General features: G+C 40.9%; 1 protein-coding gene across 5 annotated transcripts in view; it reads left to right on the top strand.

The window, feature by feature from the left end:
• Window positions 1-7,208: 7,208 nt before the first annotated feature.
• LOC128697511 (maltase A2) overlaps window positions 7,209-18,559 on the top strand; it is a 59,082-nt gene continuing 47,731 nt past the window's right edge. For 3 of the 5 annotated variants that reach the window (XM_070093970.1, XM_070093972.1, XM_070093967.1), the window contains exons 1-5: window positions 7,209-7,337; window positions 10,677-10,940; window positions 11,740-11,867; window positions 12,905-13,003; window positions 15,724-15,893. In XM_070093970.1, coding sequence (XP_069950071.1) covers window positions 10,681-10,940; window positions 11,740-11,867; window positions 12,905-13,003; window positions 15,724-15,893 — 657 coding nt within the window. In that variant the 5' untranslated portion in view covers window positions 7,209-7,337; window positions 10,677-10,680. Of the gene's footprint in view, window positions 7,338-7,447; window positions 7,744-10,676; window positions 10,941-11,739; window positions 11,868-12,904; window positions 13,004-15,723; window positions 15,894-18,559 lie in introns of those variants that run through there. The other 2 variants (XM_070093968.1, XM_070093969.1) reach the window with 2 other exon arrangements.

Here is an 18,559-nt window from a genome sequence, read left to right as displayed (position 1 = left end):
GCACTCTGCCCCAGGGCCAGACTCATGGAACTCTGTGTTCATCAAGAACTGCAAGAAGCCCCTATCACGAGCCTTTTCCATCCTATGGAGAGGGAGCATGGACACGGGGGTCGTCCCTCAGTTACTAAAAACAACAGACATAGCCCCACTCCACAAAGGGGGCAGAAAAGCAACAGCAAAGAACTACAGACCAATAGCACTAACATCCCATATCATAAAAATCTTTGAAAGGGTCCTAAGAAGCAAGATCACCACCCATCTAGAAACCCATCAGTTACACAACCCAGGGCAACATGGGTTTAGAACAGGTCGCTCCTGTCTGTCTCAACTACTGGATCACTACGACAAGGTCCTAAATGCACTAGAAGACAAAAAGAATGCAGATGTAATATATACAGACTTTGCAAAAGCCTTCGACAAGTGTGACCATGGCGTAATAGCGCACAAAATGCGCGCTAAAGGAATAACAGGAAAAGTCGGTCGATGGATCTATAATTTCCTCACTAACAGAACACAGAGAGTAGTCGTCAACAGAGTAAAGTCCGAGGCAGCTACGGTGAAAAGCTCTGTTCCACAAGGCACAGTACTAGCTCCCATCTTGTTCCTCATCCTCATATCCGACATAGACAAGGATGTCAGCCACAGCACCGTGTCTTCCTTTGCAGATGACACCCGAATCTGCATGACAGTGTCTTCCATTGCAGACACTGCAAGGCTCCAGGCGGACATCAACCAAATCTTTCAGTGGGCTGCAGAAAACAATATGAAGTTCAACGATGAGAAATTTCAATTACTCAGATATGGTAAACATGAGGAAATTAAATCTTCATCAGAGTACAAAACAAATTCTGGCCACAAAATAGAGCAAAACGCCAACGTCAAAGACCTGGGAGTGATTATGTCGGAGGATCTCAACTTCAAGGACCATAACATTGTATCAGTCGCATCTGCTAGAAAAATGACAGGATGGATAATGAGAACCTTCAAAACTAGGGAGGCCAAGCCCATGATGACACTCTTCAGGTCACTTGTTCTATCAAGGCTGGAATATTGCTGCACTCTAACAGCACCTTTCAAGGCAGGTGAAATTGCCGACCTAGAAAATGTACAGAGAACTTTCACGGCACGCATAACGGAGATAAAACACCTCAATTACTGGGAGCGCTTGAGGTTTCTAAACCTGTATTCCCTGGAACGCAGGAGGGAGAGATACATGATTATATACACCTGGAAAATCCTAGAGGGACTAGTACCGAACTTGCACACGAAAATCACTCACTACGAAAGCAAAAGACTTGGCAGACGATGCACCATCCCCCCAATGAAAAGCAGGGGTGTCACTAGCACGTTAAGAGACCATACAATAAGTGTCAGGGGCCCGAGACTGTTCAACTGCCTCCCAGCACACATAAGGGGGATTACCAACAGACCCCTGGCAGTCTTCAAGCTGGCACTGGACAAGCACCTAAAGTCAGTTCCTGATCAGCCGGGCTGTGGCTCGTACGTTGGTTTGCGTGCAGCCAGCAGCAACAGCCTGGTTGATCAGGCGCTGATCCACCAGGAGGCCTGGTCACAGACCGGGCCGCGGGGGCGTTGACCCCCGAAACTCTCTCCAGGTAAACTCCAGGTAAACTGATTGCATCCGGTTCAGAAAGGACAAGCGGGCAGATACGGAAAATTTTATAGGGGGTTACCTGTATGTACCTCAACATTATATGCATACAAGTAATCTCATTGGGAGACGACAGCCATATTGTTTACCGTAGTCACCCCGTGTAGACATGTGAGAAAACTTGACCACCCCTGGTCCCTGCAGGAGGTCCCTTCGACCCTCACAATCTTATCCATCTCTATCCGAGACCAGTATAAATTGGATAGCACCCACAAGTACGGCGCTACTAATTAATTGTGGACTGTATAGATTATATTAGTTTACCTGAATGAGGGGGGGTAGGTTACACATGGATATATCCATCAAGGAAAAACACTTGTACATAATCCCACCACTTACCAGGTGTGTGTGTGTGTGTGTGTGTGTGTGTGTGTGTGTGTGTGTGTGTGTGTGACTCAACAATCAATATTTGCACCAATAACTCACTACAGTTGTGACCGGGTGTGGAAGTGTGAATTGCTCATTACTCTAAAATTTGTTCATGATTGTAGCCATGTATAAACGCAAGTAACCATTCTTACAGTATTCATTACCTTTGTAACTTGTGAGTTCATTACCTTGTACCTAGTTCAGCCATCAAAACTTTGGGGCCCAGTCCCTGGACCCATTGTGTACCTCTATAATCTGTTAATACCTTTGTAACTTGTCATGATTGTGACTAGACCTACCTGGAGTTCATTACCTTTGTAAATTGTGAATTCATTACCTCTGTAACTTGCTCAGCCATCAAAACTTTGAGGCCCAGTCCCTGGACCCATTATGTACCTCTGTAATCTTTTGACTACCGCCCACAGGATGGGTATGGGGTGCATAATAAACATATTAAACTAACTAAACCACTTACCAGATATTCTCTGGTGGTCACTTGATGTAGCTGGATCACCCATAACCTATCCAATTACAACATACCTACTGGCCAGTATCAGTCTGTTATAACTAGAAGGGTTACTTAACTGTGGGTGATTGATGCTCCTTATTTCCTCCATTCACCACCTCATTTCGATGTCCTGCTACACCGACACGGTTCTTATTCCAGCAGGACGAGGCATCCGTTGGTTTGTCCCGGTTTAGGAGTCGTGACCCCATAAAAACTTTACTATCCTCGGGACAGGAACACGAGGTAAACAGATGCTCACTTTGAGAACGGTGACTCATTTCACTTCACACATTCTCTTAACTTGGTGTTATTATCACTGATTACTTCTTATCCCACTATACGGTTTAATGTCTCATAATTATTATACACATTGGAGGCCACTCCATTAAGATATGAGACCGATGATTGATGATTAAATCATGGGTATTTTCCCTGGAACACACTCCATGGCAACGCTCCAGTCACTACCGGTCCTACCATTATTCACTAATTTTACCACTTTATTATGGTGGTTCCATAAATCACGTTCCCTCACTCTTCACCAGGAACAGTTACGACACTTCCTATTATGAAGTGAGGCCTATATTAATCCTTAGGCCGCCGTGAATGCCAATTTCCTGGTCCCATGCTTTCCCAGCCTCTTAACTCGATTCAAAACACTCCCGCTCCTCCATGCCCCGACTTGACCTCTTCCCCGCACATCCGCGCAGGCGCAGAGGGACCCTGTTGGTTCTATTCCATTTTCAAATACATTTTTTGACCCAAATCAACACATTAAACACCTATTAGGCACTATAGCTTCGGAAGATTAAAATATTTTCCACAATTCTGGTTCCCTTGTTGTTCATATGTTATGTGGATGACATGCTCATCAGTGTCAAGTGTAAGCTTCTGTTGTACACAGATGATAGTGCTGTTAGTTGGTCCGATTACCAACGGCGTTGTTCCATGGATAAACCTTGCACATACTTTCAGTCGTTGAATTTCTCTTCTTGCTAGATCACTAGTGCATTCAGCTCACACACTGAGGTCTGGGGATCGATCCCCTGGTATGATTGGAAAAGATTAGGACGTGTTTCCATAAGATACCTGCTGTCCCTGTTGACTCATCAGTAAAATGGGTACCTGGATGTTAGTCGACTGATGTGGGTCGCATCCCGGGACAAAACTGGCCTAATTTGTCCGAAATGCTCTGTGTAACACGGGGTGTGGAAATTTATTTGGTTCCTAAAGTTCCACAGGACAGATCCGGCATGGTCGTAATGGAACGGCTGAGCTGGGTGGCCCTTAAACCCACCCAAACAAAAAGCGTTCTCCCCGAACATAAACACATTTCTCTCCCCGAGTTGGCGTGGATGGTAGGCACTTATTTATTTATAGATTTACCCTTCAGGGAAGGTGTAGGTAGTTTTACTGTTAGCATATTAATATTAGGTTTACTAAGGCAACTGTAGATAATAATAATGTAGACCTAAGACCTTAACATAGGTAGTAATAGGCCGATAATGTAGGCAAACACTAGGTTAAGTTAGCTAGGGAGAACTGGCAGCCCTAGCTTGAATGACGAGGCGCAGGTCTCAAAGACACAATAGTGTCCTTCTTAAGACAGACACCAACTGGACAAGACATGCCGTGATCAGCAGACGGCGCCCCCCATGTGTCTTCACATTCGAGACCTGGGGAAATCTGGTAGAGGCACCTCGATGTACCATAGATGACCTCCTCCGTCAGGCCCATACAGTAAGACAAGACCTCCACTTTATCTCGTAGATTTCTGGCCAGTGTCTGGGGAGATTGTGAGTGAGTTGATCTGTAGGCCCTTTGCGCAGCAGGCAGTGCATGCCCAGTAAGTACCAGTGTCTCTTGTCAGTCTGGAAGCTAGTGTCCGTGTCTGCATAGTTGTACTAGGGGATACACACCCTCTTGGATATAGGAATTTCTGAGGTGCAGGCAGGTCACTAATAACGATTGAATATTGCAGGAATTCAGGCTCCCGGTTGCACGTGGTTTCTGAGAGGAAGTCCAAAGGGGCTAAGGCTAAGCTTAGGGAAGTTGAAGATCAGAATATATGCTGCAACACCAAGTAAGTTAGTCCTTTATACGTGCATGCAGGCGAGTTTCTTGCAACTTCAATCACTTGTGAAAATCTGTCCTATAAGCCACTTATGAGGCTGAGGTACCCACCTCAGAGCTCGGTGTCAACAGAGTTTGCCAGGGTAGGCGACTCACTTGGAGGTAGTCCACACAAATTTTCACACGGGGCTTTCTATATAGAATTAATGTTACTGATGTCAGCTAGGCCTGTATACCTTGTACATGTACGTGTAAAAAATAAAGATGTTAGTATTATTATTATTAGCTCTTCCCTAATCTGAAGCTATAGCTTCTCCTAGTCGAGGGAAACCATCATCACAATCTCAGGTAGCTAAGAAGAGAGAGCACACCAGGCACATCTTCACACTAGCAAGTCTTTTTTGTTCCCTGGAGAGCTTCTTGAAGGATAGATTCCATGTACGGAGGGAGAGGGCGAGGAAGCTACTACCTGAGGTGTAGGGAAATTTATGCAGATCAATGACTTGGGATAAACTTGTTCTTGGATGCATCTTGCTATGAAGCAAGACACACCAGGAATTTACCAGATACCATGTAAAGACAGCTTACGCTGTCTACAAGGATCTTTAATATTTATAATAATATATCTTATTTACTACAAGTACATGGTGTACAGGCCTAGCTGACATACAAAGCCGCTTGTTATGCTGACCCCTCAGGGAAGGTTCCTTGATGCTGGTGAGGGGCTCTTGATCTGAGGAACTTGATTTGTGTTCCAGTTCCCCAAATTGAGTCTGAATACCTTCCATCCCCCCATAGCGCTTCCCATGATTAGTATATTAGTATTATTATGCTGAGCATATCGGGCAAATTAGGTCAGTTTTGTTTCAGGATGCGACCCGCACCAGTCGACTAACACCCAGGTAGGTACCCATTTTGAACTGATGGGTGAACAGGGACAGCAGGTGTCTTATGGAAATATGTCCCTAATGTTTTCCAGCCGTACCGGAGGAGATTTGAACCCCGGACCTCAGTGTGTGAGCTGAGTGCGCTAGCGATCGAGCTACGGGACACCAGTGGACAATACATCATGCACAGGATAATTCAGCCATTTTTCAACATATCAGCATCAACAGTCACAACATTCATTGGGAAGCTGCCACCATTAAACACAAATCACACTACAACTGTAATCTTTTGACTACCGCCCACAGGATGGGTATGGGGTGCATACTAAACATATTAAACTAAACTAATTAAGCTGTAAACGCAAAATCATAGAATGTGCCCTCATACCTAGGCTGGAATATTGCTGCACTCTAACAGCACCTTTCAAGGCAGGTGAAATTGCCGACCTAGAAAATGTACAGAGAACTTTCACGGCGCGCATAACGGAGATAAAACACCTCAATTACTGGGAGCGCTTGAGGTTTCTAAACCTGTATTCCCTGGAACGCAGGAGGGAGAGATACATGATTATATACACCTGGAAAATCCTAGAGGGACTAGTACCGAACTTGCACACGAAAATCACTCACTACGAAAGCAAAAGACTTGGCAGACGATGCACCATCCCCCCAATGAAAAGCAGGGGTGTCACTAGCACGTTAAGAGACCATACAATAAGTGTCAGGGGCCCGAGACTGTTCAACTGCCTCCCAGCACACATAAGGGGGATTACCAACAGACCCCTGGCAGTCTTCAAGCTGGCACTGGACAAGCACCTAAAGTCAGTTCCTGATCAGCCGGGCTGTGGCTCGTACGTTGGTTTGCGTGCAGCCAGCAGCAACAGCCTGGTTGATCAGGCGCTGATCCACCAGGAGGCCTGGTCACAGACCGGGCCGCGGGGGCGTTGACCCCCGAAACTCTCTCCAGGTAAACTCCAGGTAATACCTACCACTCCCAAGTTCAACATCTAACAGGGACAGTGGAAACCAGACGTCCTTAAGAAGTACATACCAGCACTCAGCCTAATACAGAACGCCAACACAACATTAAGAATTACAAAGCACAAAGGAACTGCCTAGCCAAATTTTTAGCTTCACTTCAGGGCCGGTCTTTTCACCCACCCACTGCCTGACACGTCTCAAATCCACTCATGCGTACGGGGTGAGGTGCAACTTTCCCTAAACATTCTTGTTCTCATTTCACTTACGTATCTGCCGAAGAGGATCCCAGAAGGGAATCAAATTATACAGACCAATTAATATTCTGAGTGTCTGTCGCCTGTGGGTTATTACTGAGCACTAACAAGTGTTCATTACACGTAAATTATCCATATATATATATATATATATTATATATATATATATATATATATATATATATATATATATATATATATATATATATATATATATATATATATATATATATATATATATATATATATATATATATATATATATATATATATATATATATATATATATATATATATATATATATATATATATATATATATATATATATATATATATATATATATATATATATATATATATATATATATATATATAAACATATACATAAATATGTAGATGTATGTATAAATATATAATAAGTCAAAATATGTAGTAAGAGAGGTTGGTATAGCTAGTTGTGACATAATCGTCACAGCTGATCTGAGGGGAACCTCGCCACCAAAACACTATTATTGTCTCTACACGTTAGTAACAGTTTTTTTTTTTTTTTAATTCTTCACTGGTTTGGAACTGCACAATAGGACGTTGCGGCGTTAGTACCTTCTTTACCAGTACTTTACTATTAAAGAATTTATACTGTGCATGGTAGTGCTATATAGCTTAATGTAATCAGTAAACATGTGGTGCAATTTTTATTCTGGTCATATATTATGACGCCAGATATGTGTGCTTGTATTATGTTTGACCTGAATATTATATAACGTTTGGGTGTGATATGGGATCTGCAGCTGCTTTTAGGCCTAGAACTAATGTATAACATAATCAAATTAGTAATACCTGCGGATATTTGTCTAGTAAGGAACTTTATTAAGGCACAGTTCCATCAAGGGAGGTTGAATTAAGCCTGAATACCTTCCATCCCCGCACCACAGGCGCTGTAGAACCCTACGGGTTAAGCGCTTCCCCGTGATTATTATAATATTAAGGCACCGGTACATGTAAGTACAGTTATCATCATACATGTGTAAATTACCTAGGATAGCCCCAAAAATGTCAGTTACTTATTTCCATTGAGGTCCTTAATATATTATTGAAGTTTTGTGTAAATAACATATAGATATTTTCTTTGCAGTGATGGTTTTGAAGACACACAAGTGTTATTGGCATATAAAAATTTCACTATGTATATATATATATATATATATCCTAGAATAACCCAATAAAATCAGTGTGACGTATTTCCATTGGGGTTTTATTGTTAGGCTCAAGTTAGTGTTATCAGCAAAATCAATACATAGCTACCTAGAATCATGAAACAGATTTAACACAAGTTTGGTTATGTTTTGTTGAATTAGTAAAATTAATTGTTTTTGGTAGAATATTGTAACACTGAGCTAGTCATTGCTTGTTCTAGTTTAGTGTTGTAGGTCATTCAGATATAGACACATGTAAATGTGTTGAAGAAATAAAATATGTATTTTGAGGATTGGTTACTAAATGAGGCTATGTACAGTTAACCTGATGGGAATGGCCTTTTCTGGATTTGTAGGGATATTACAGATAAGATTTATTCGGGTTTTTAATTCAGAGAGTTAGCCACCCAGGATTACCCAAGAAAGTCAGTGCATTATCAAGGACTGTCTATCGTATTTCCATTGGGGTCCTTCAGTCTTGTTCCCCAGGATCGAGTAACGTCTGACGCAGCTACAGTGACAAGCTCTGTTCCACAAGGTACAATACTCTCTCCCATTCTATTCCTGTTCCTCATAGCTGACATAGACAGAGATTTAAACCATAGCTCCATGTCTTCCTTTATGGATGACACCCGGATTGCCATGACAGTGACCACCATCGAAGACACCGCAAGACTCCAAGTGGACATCAACCAAATCTTCAAATGGGCCACTCAAAACAATCTGAAGTTCAGTGAAGAAAAATTTCAACTACTCAGATATGGAAAACTTGAGGAAATTAAAACTGTATCAGGGTATGTATATGACAAATTCTAACCATATAATAGAGCGAAAAAGTAATGCAAAGGACCTGGAGGTGATAATGTCAGAGAATCTCGCCTTCAAAGACCACAACAGTGTATCTACCACATGTACTAGGAAAATGATGGGATAGATAATGAGAACCTTCAAAACTAGGGATGCGAAGCCCATGGCGATTCTCTTCAAATCGCTTGTTCTCTCTCAGCTGGAATACTGCTGTACACTAACTGCCCCCTTCAAGTCAGGCAAAATTGCTGTCCTGGAGACTGTACAAAGAACTTTCATGACACATAAAAGTATGATAAGGCACCTCAATTACTGGGAACAGGTGAAAGCCCTTGATTTTCATTCCCTGGAATGCAGGCGAGAGAGATATACGATAATCTACACTTGGAAAATCCTAGAGGGATTAGTACCAAACTTGCACACGAAAATCACTCCCTATGAAAGCAAAAGACTCAGCAGGAGATGCAATATTCTCCCAATGAAAAGCAGGGGCACCACTAGCATGATAAGAGACAACATAATAATTGTCAGGGGCCCAAGACTGTTCAACTGCCTCCCAGCATACATAAGGGGGATTACCAATAGACCCCTGGCACTGGACAGGCACCTAAAGTTAGTACCTTACCAACTGGGCTGTGGTTCGTACATCAGTTTACGTGTGGCCAGCAGTAACAGCCTGGTCTCAGACTGAGCCGCGGGGGCGTTAACCTCCAAAACCCTCCCCAGGTAAACTCCAGGTAAACAACAGTCGACTAACTCCCAGGTACCTACTTAGATTAAAGAGACACGCGGTGTCAAGAAACATGCTCAGTATTTCCACCCACGTCGGGGATCGATTCATGGGCGCTCAGTGTGTGAGGTTAGGTTGTCATAACTCTCAGCCCTCATTGAACTTACTAGTTCTCACTTTTGCAGTGTAGAAAATTAGCATAAACCATTGACCAAGCCTGGCGACTGTGTAGTAAAAGTTGATTGCAATAGTACTATTATGTTTTTAATTGGTAAATGTTCTGGTTTGAATTTTTAAATGTTCATTTTCACTTGGAGGGAGAGAGTATGGAGGAGGTGAACGTATTCAGATATTTGGGAGTGGACGTGTCAGCGGATGGGTCTATGAAAGATGAGGTGAATCATAGAATTGATGAGGGAAAAAGAGTGAGTGGTGCACTTAGGAGTCTGTGGAGACAAAGAACTTTGTCCTTGGAGGCAAAGAGGGGAATGTATGAGAGTATAGTTTTACCAACGCTCTTATATGGGTGTGAAGCGTGGGTGATGAATGTTGCAGCGAGGAGAAGGCTGGAGGCAGTGGAGATGTCATGTCTGAGGGCAATGTGTGGTGTGAATATAATGCAGAGAATTCGTAGTTTGGAAGTTAGGAGGAGGTGCGGGATTACCAAAACTGTTGTCCAGAGGGCTGAGGAAGGGTTGTTGAGGTGGTTCGGACATGTAGAGAGAATGGAGCGAAACAGAATGACTTCAAGAGTGTATCAGTCTGTAGTGGAAGGAAGGCGGGGTAGGGGTCGGCCTAGGAAGGGTTGGAGGGAGGGGGTAAAGGAGGTTTTGTGTGCGAGGGGCTTGGACTTCCAGCAGGCATGCGTGAGCGTGTTTGATAGGAGTGAATGGAGACAAATGGTTTTTAATACTTGACGTGCTGTTGGAGTGTGAGCAAAGTAACATTTATGAAGGGATTCAGGGAAACCGGCAGGCCGGACTTGAGTCCTGGAGATGGGAAGTACAGTGCCTGCACTCTGAAGGAGGGGTGTTAATGTTGCAGTTTAAAAACTGTAGTGTAAAGCACCCTTCTGGCAAGACAGTGATGGAGTGAATGATGGTGAAAGTTTTTCTTTTTCGGGCCACCCTGCCTTGGTGGGAATCGGCCGGTGTGATAATAAAAAAAAAAAAAAAAAATTTTCACTTGTTCTTTATTTCAGAATAATGGACAAACCACATCTGCGATCTTTTGGTGGAGGTGGGGGAAGTGTTGGTGGAGCTGGAATTATTGTTGGCAGCGACTATTCCCAGATTGGGGGTTCAGACTCTGATGATTCACGTTCCAGCATCTCTCGCTCAGATGACAATGAGAATGAAGGTCTTCCCTGTATTATTTACACCTCAGATGACTCAGCAGATGTAGGACAGTCTGACAGTACCTGTTTAGATTCTGAGGGAATGGGATATATTGCTCAGAGTGTGCAGTAAGTATTTTATTGCTTATGCACTGTTACAGTTAAGATTATGTCAGTGAGCTGACAAGTAGTTGAAAAAGAAGATGCTTATAGAAAATTGTTCACTTACAGGAGGCTTTATTCTCTTGTTGTAGTCTATTTTTTTTTATATCCACTAGTTGTCTGGTATCTAAAGCTGAAGTTAGTCCTGATCACAAACTCTTGCTGAGTAAATACATATACATGCAAGATAGTTTTTTGGTAGTTGAGTTCTGTGCACAGATACTAATAAAAAGATATGAAGATACAAGTAAATACTATAATATAAGAAGGGGTGGGAATGTTCAAAAGTTTATTTTCTGAATATTTAGTCAGGTATCACCAGCAATGATGCACTGCAGTAGTTAGTTGTCACCAGCAGTGATATATTACTACTGCTTTTTGTAAACATAAACACAAATGTAGTTTAATGTGATCCTTTATTGACAACGTTTCGCCCACACAGTGGGCTTTTTCAAGTCACAAACAGATCTGTTTGTGACTTGAAAAAGCCCACTGTGTGGGCGAAACATTGTCAATAAAGGATCACATTAAACTGCATTTGTGTTTATGTTTCCATTGTGTCGGTATTTTATACCATTTATTTTCACTACTGCTTTTTACTGCACTTAACTGTTTCTTCTCTTCCAGAGTCTCTAAATATCCTTAAGATTTAAGCCAGAAATATTAAATTTTTTTATCCATTTTCTCAGCACTATTTATAAATATGTTAGAAATTCAGAAAAAGTTGAATTTCAGCTTTGAATTATACTGTTCGTGTATTTTTAAGGATTCAGGATGACGAGGGTTCTCATAGGTTACTATTAGACTCGGAGTGCCCAAGCCCTCAACCTTCTCCACAGCCTGACACTTGCTTCACAGTGTCTCATCCTCTGGCTGCTGTAACTTTTACCACAGGTTAGTGATGAAGGCTTTTGTGCTATGTTGGAAAATAAGTGGCTGTACCACACACATTATTAAATATTCCTGATATGTTGCTGTTTTATTATTATAATCATGAGAAAACAGTAAACGTATAAGGTTTATACTGTGCTTGGGGACTGAGAGGTAATTGGGTTTGATTCTTGGAAGGAAAATGTTATCTCCATCTCCTTGGATCAAAAGTTTTTCACTGTCATTAAGGCACCTCCCTCTCTTGCAGGGCTGATATTGTTTTAAATTGTAAATGGGAATTCTTTCCCCTATGTAGTACTTTTCTGTTCTCTTTCTTTTCATTGTATAGCTGGGAATTTTATAAAGAACCTCTCCAAGATTATTACTGTATTGTTCCACTGTAATGTATTACTTCAATGGTCATGATAATTGTCATGTTCCAACTGGCCACAGTAATGTGCATTTTTTAATGTTTTGTATGTATTGACAATATGGTATTTTATAAATTTTAGTTGTCTCGATTAATGGATTATCATAACTCAAGGGACTACTGTATAGCCCTTGGGCTTATGAATCTCTTTGGGTTCATGAATCTCTTGGGTTTATGTATACCTCAGGTTTGTGAATTCCTTGGGTTTATGAATCTTATGGATGTATGAAATTCCTTGGGTTTATGAATCCCTTAGATGTATGAATCCCATGGGTTTTTGTATCCCTTGAGACTATGAATCCCTCTATCACTGAACTTTGTTTAGTCATTGCTAATTCCCCTTCACCGAATGAAGAAAAAACAATTAACTACAACAAATCAATTACCAATAATCTTGATTGCTTCGTTACAGCAATAGGAGTATCATACAGTATACTATATAGTTCCTGTATATCTTATTTGTTGAACTAAATGAATACTGTATTGTAGTCACTATTGTATCAGTACTAACCATAATGTTATTTGTCATGTGTATAATATTTAATAATAATGTCCTTTTTAGTGGTGTACCCATTTCAGTATTCCAGTGATAGTGAATTTTTTTGGAATGGTTTGATATTATTACCCACAGGTTTGGATTCTGACATTGGATTGGATGAGGAGCTAGGTCTACAGAAAGATCCTGAATGCCAGGGCTTTGCCACTAGTCCTCACCTTGGTGTACATGCTGGTAATGCTATATACATTGAATTTTCTTATGACATAACTTATAAAATAGAAAGTTGAAAGTAAACATAGAAAAGAGCATTTTGATGAGAGCAAGAAAAATCTAGGCAGTGAAACTTGGGACATCAAATTGGAGAGAAGTAGTATAATAAAGCTGAAAACAGCAAACCCTCTCATAATACAAGATATACACCCCTGAAAAATTGCAATTAAGAGACCTCCGGGTTTTCCAAAAAAGTTTTTAAATATTCTCCTGTGTACAAATTAATTGTATTTTATCTTACCATGGACATGGAGATGTGTGGAGAGGATTGGTGTGGCCCTACTAGGCTGAGATGGATGCTGTGGTGTTTGTGTTAATGTGGGTGCAGTGTTGTTGGTAGTTGAAGGTTGTACAAGAATGTTTCTAATCTGTTTTACCCTGTAGTAATTTGTACAGCTGATGTTAAGGAATCATTGTGTGCTCCAAAATCCTCTTTTAGACCAATGCTAGACTTGTTAGGATTCATTTTAGTGAAAAATCCTGCAGCTGTTTGAATAACATGGAATTGTTCACATAACTCCTTCATTGTTAACTGATCTTCAAACTAATCTTCCTTGTTAATTTTTTTATCTGCCTCTCTCTTAACTGGGAATTGAGCTCCTTCAGCATTTTCTCTGCAGTTGGTTCTTCATCCTTTTCTGATAGTTCATTTACATCTTGTTTATGCATTTCTTCAAAGCCCTCACATCTTGCATCTTGCATCTTCCTGGACATGACTCTTACTGATGGTAGGACAGAGAAATTATTCTCCACATCATAAATGACCCCAGCATGCTTTTATGGTTGATTGGGGCACTTCATTCCATGACACTTACATGCATAAGTGTAAAATCAGCTGGGAAATACCTTCCCCCTTCACCCCCAGAAAAGTAATCAGTTGATGCAGTCATTACTAAATCTTATGGTATGATGCTGACTGCACTTTTAAAGATTACAAACCATCTAGCACTGAACATACCCTGAACATATCCTTCTCACACATACTTTTATAGTGTACAATATGATTTTGTGCCTTCTCAGTCTGCACATTCAGTAACATATGTCTTATTTGGTGTACTGACCTTTGACATTCTTTTCACCACATTACAATCTGCACTACTAGCTGCATAAGCTCATATCTCTTCTCATTGTCACTAATTGTATGAATGGTGGATTCTTTCAGTCAAAATGAATGGGTAGTTTGTATCAAATGTGCACTACTTCATATCATATCTGAAGTTTTCACTGTCTTCAATACTGTCAGAGCTTCACACTTATTTTTCTTCTTGGCACCTCCAGAATCACTAATATTCATCTTGGGTACCATGGTTAATATCCAGAGATAAGATGGAGAGATGAAAGGATGCAAAATCATTTGATAAATACAAAAGCATAGTAGCCATAGGCAGCTTGGGGAAGGAGAGAGCTGTCTCTCTCCAAACACTTAACCTTTAGGCCCTACAGAGGAGAAGGAAAATCCACAGTGCAAATGACCAAGATTTGAACATAATTTGATGCTTTTGTGCATATGAAGCTCTCTTAAGTGGTCTGCAAAAAAAGTTTCACTTTTTTCAATTATGTTTAGACAAAATTGCTCTAGGCAGTCATTTTATAAAGGTTAAATTTAAATATTTGGGAGTATTTGTGCTGGCAGATAAGTCTATGAATGACGAGGTAAATCATTAAATAGAGGAAAGGAAAGAGAGTAGGTAGAATGTTGAGGTGTCTTTGGGGAAAAAAGAAGTTTATGGGATGAAAACATAAAGGAGGAGGAGGCAAAAGGTAGTAGAAATCAGTGTGTAATAATAATAATAATAATAATATAATTATTTACTGCAAGTACATGTACAAGGTATACAGGCCTAGCTAACATCAATGACATGCTGCTCTATAGAAAGCCGCATGTTGTGCAGAGCATTTTGGGTAAATTAGGTCAGTTTTGTCCCAGGATGCAACTCACACCAGTCCACTAACACACCAGGTACCCATTTTACTGACGGGTGAACATAGACAACCGGTGTAAGGAAACACGTCCAATGGTTTCACCCCTTCACCAGGAATTGAACCTGGACCCTCACCGTGTGAAGTGAGAGCTTTTGCCACCAGGCCACGGGAGTGAAGAAATTATGAGATGGTGTTGTAGCATGAAAACTATAATTGAAGGAGCAAAAGAGGGATTTAGAAGTGGGAGTAGATGGAAAGTGTAAGGAACATGACTGAAAGGGTTGGTGGGAAAGTGTGCAGAAGGGTTTAAAAGGTAGTAGCCTTGAGTATCTAGCAGGCATAAGTGAGCATTATAGATGAGATTGAGTGTAAATGAAGTGATTTCTGAGGCTAAACTGCTGTTGTAGTTGAGTGTTAACAAGTAACATCTATGAAGGGGTGAAGCAAATCTGGTTAGCTGAACTCGAGTTTCGAAGGTGGGAAATACTGTGTCTGCATTCTTAGAGATGAGAGGGGATATTTCATTTGAATGTTTCAATAGAATTGTGATTTCCATGGTCTTCTGGAGGGACACTTAGGGAATGAACAATGACAAGTTTGTGTTCCTTCTCTGGTACTCCTGCCTTCATGGGAAAGGGCCACTGCAATAAAAAATATAATTTTATGAGCCTGTCTGATTATCAAATTAATAATAAATGAAGAAACAGTACAGTACTGTATGCAAAAGTATTTCATGTGCACATATAATATGATTACAGAAGGACGCATATATGAACGCAGTGCCAGTGTTTCCTCAACATCATCTGGGTCTTCTCCTGAGGCACAGCAACCATTATTACCAGAGTATCACACTTTGCCGAATTTTGTGGATTATGCTGATGTTGAATATGAACCTCTACATGAACACACCATTACCAGAGGAAAAATGGTTTGTTAAATTATGTTTCAATAACATATGTAATAGTTTTTTGGGTGATATTTGACTACATTGGATTGTGTATACTGGTACTATATTCATTTTTTCGTAATAACTATACATAACATTTATTAATTTTGCTTCTCTTTTAAAAGTGCTTTATTTTTAACTTTATAAATTTAAAATAAATTTTGCAAGCTTGAATTAATACAGTGGACCCCCGGTTAACGATTTTAATCCGTGCAAGAGGGCTCATCGTTATGCGAAATAATCGTTATGCGAATGAATTTTCCCCATAAGAAATAATGGAAATAAAATTAATCCGTGCAAGACGCCCAAAAGTATGAAAAAAATTTTTTTTTACCACATGAAATGTTAATTTTAATACACACAAACTGAAAAAGGCATGCACAATTACATGACACTTACTTTTATTGAAGATCTGGTGATGATTGATGGGATGGGAGGAGGGGAGAGCATTATCTTCTTACTGTTTAGAAGGGGAATCCCCTTCCATTAGGACTTGAGGTAGCAAGTCCTTTTCTGGGGTTACTTCCCTTCTTCTTTTAATGCCACTAGGACCAGCTTGAGAGTCACTGGACCTCTGTCGCACAACAAATCTGTCCATAGAGCTCTGTACCTCCCGTTCCTTCAAGACTTTCCTAAAATGGGCCATAACATTGTCATTGAAATAGTAACAAGCACGGCTTGCAACAGCTGTGTCAGGGTGATTTTCATCTATAAAGGTTTGCAGTTCAACCCACTCTGCACACATTTCCTTAATCTTTGAAGTAGGCACAATGGATTCCACAACTGGCATAGGCTTCTCAGGGTTAGCCCCAAACCCTTCAAAATCTTTCTTAATTTCCATACTAATTCTCACCCTTTTTACCACAGGGTTGGCACTAGAAGCTTTCTTGGGGCCCATGGTCACTTATTTTCCAGAAACAGCACCGAAAACACTGTAATAATACGAAATATTCCGAGTGTATGCTTGGATGTTACCGCGGAGGCTGGCTGGTAAACAATGGGACGGCCGGCACATGTGAGGGCACATTGGACGCGTCTCGGACGAAAATCGGTAAGCGGGTTTTTAATCGGTATGCGCGGCAAAAATTTTGCGATAAAAGTAATCGTTATGCGGAAAAATCGCTATGTGATGCCATCGTTATGCGGGGGTCCACTGTATTGCCTTCTGCTGTGTTTTGTATTTCACATTAGAGTAGTACAGGCTTCCCTCACTTTATGCGATAGATGCATTCCCACTCCATGGTGTAGAAAGTGAAGTACAGTGGAACCTCAGTTTTTGTATGCCCTAGTGTGTATGTAAAACTATACATAGTTTTTTTTTTTTTTTTTCAACAAGTCGGCCGTCTCCCACCGAGGTAGGGTGACCCAAAAAAGAAAGAAAATCCCCAAAAAGAAAATACTTTCATCATCATTCAACACTTTCACCACACTCACACATTATCACTGTTTTTGCAGAGGTGCTCAGAATACAACAGTTTAGAAGAATATACATATACAGATACACAACATATCCCTCCAAACTGCCAATATCCCAAACCCCTCCTTTAAAGTGCAGGCATTGTACTTTCCATTTCCAGGACTCAAGTCCGACTTTATGAAAATAACAGGTTTCCCTGAATCCCTTCACTAAATATTACCCTGCTCACACTCCAACAGATCGTCAGGTCCCAAGTACCATTCGTCTCCATTCACTCCTATCTAACATGCTCACGCACGCTTGCTGGAAGTCCAAGCCCCTCGCCCACAAAACCTCCTTTACCCCTCTCTCCAACCCTTTCGAGGACGACCCCTACCCCTCCTTCCTTCCCCTATAGATTTATATGCTTTCCATGTCATTCTACTTTGATCCATTCTCTCTTAATGACCAAACCACCTCAACAACCCCTCTTCTGCCCTCTGACTAATGCTTTTATTAACTCCACACCTTTTCCTAATTTCCACACTCCGAATTTTCTGCATAATGTTTACACCACACATTGCCCTTAGACAGGGCATCTCCACTGCCTCCAACCGTCTCCTCGCTGCTGCATTTACCACCCAAGCTTCACATCCATATAAGAGTGTTGGTACTACTATACTTTCATACATTCCCTTCTTTGCCTCCATAGATAATGTTTTTTGACTCCACATATACCTCAATGCACCACTCACCTTTTTTCCCTCATCAATTCTATGATAACCTCATCCTTCATAAATCCATCCGCCGACACGTCAACTCCCAAGTATCTGAAAACATTCACTTCTTCCATATTCCTCCTCCCCAATTTGATATCCAATTTTTCTTTATCTAAATCATTTGATACCCTCATCACCTTACTCTTTTCTATGTTCACTTTCAACTTTCTACCTTTACACACATTCCCCGACTCATCCACTAACCTTTGCAATTTTTCTTTAGACTCTCCCATAAGCACAGTATCATCAGCAAAAAGTAACTGTGCCAATCCCCATTTTGAATTTGATTCCCCATATTTTAACCCCACCCCTCTCTCGAACACCCTAGCATTTACTTCTTTTACAACCCCATCTATAAATATATTAAACAACCATGGTGACATTACACATCCCTGTCTAAGACCTACTTTTACCGGGAAGTATTCTCCCTCTCTTCTACACACCCTAACCTGAGCCTCACTATCCTCATAAAA

This window comes from Cherax quadricarinatus, chromosome 44 (genome assembly GCF_038502225.1).
Source record: "Cherax quadricarinatus isolate ZL_2023a chromosome 44, ASM3850222v1, whole genome shotgun sequence".
Classification (NCBI taxonomy): Eukaryota; Metazoa; Arthropoda; class Malacostraca; order Decapoda; family Parastacidae; genus Cherax; species Cherax quadricarinatus.
The sequence above is the reverse complement of the archived record's forward strand: the minus strand, read 5'-3'. Positions and strand labels throughout refer to the sequence as shown.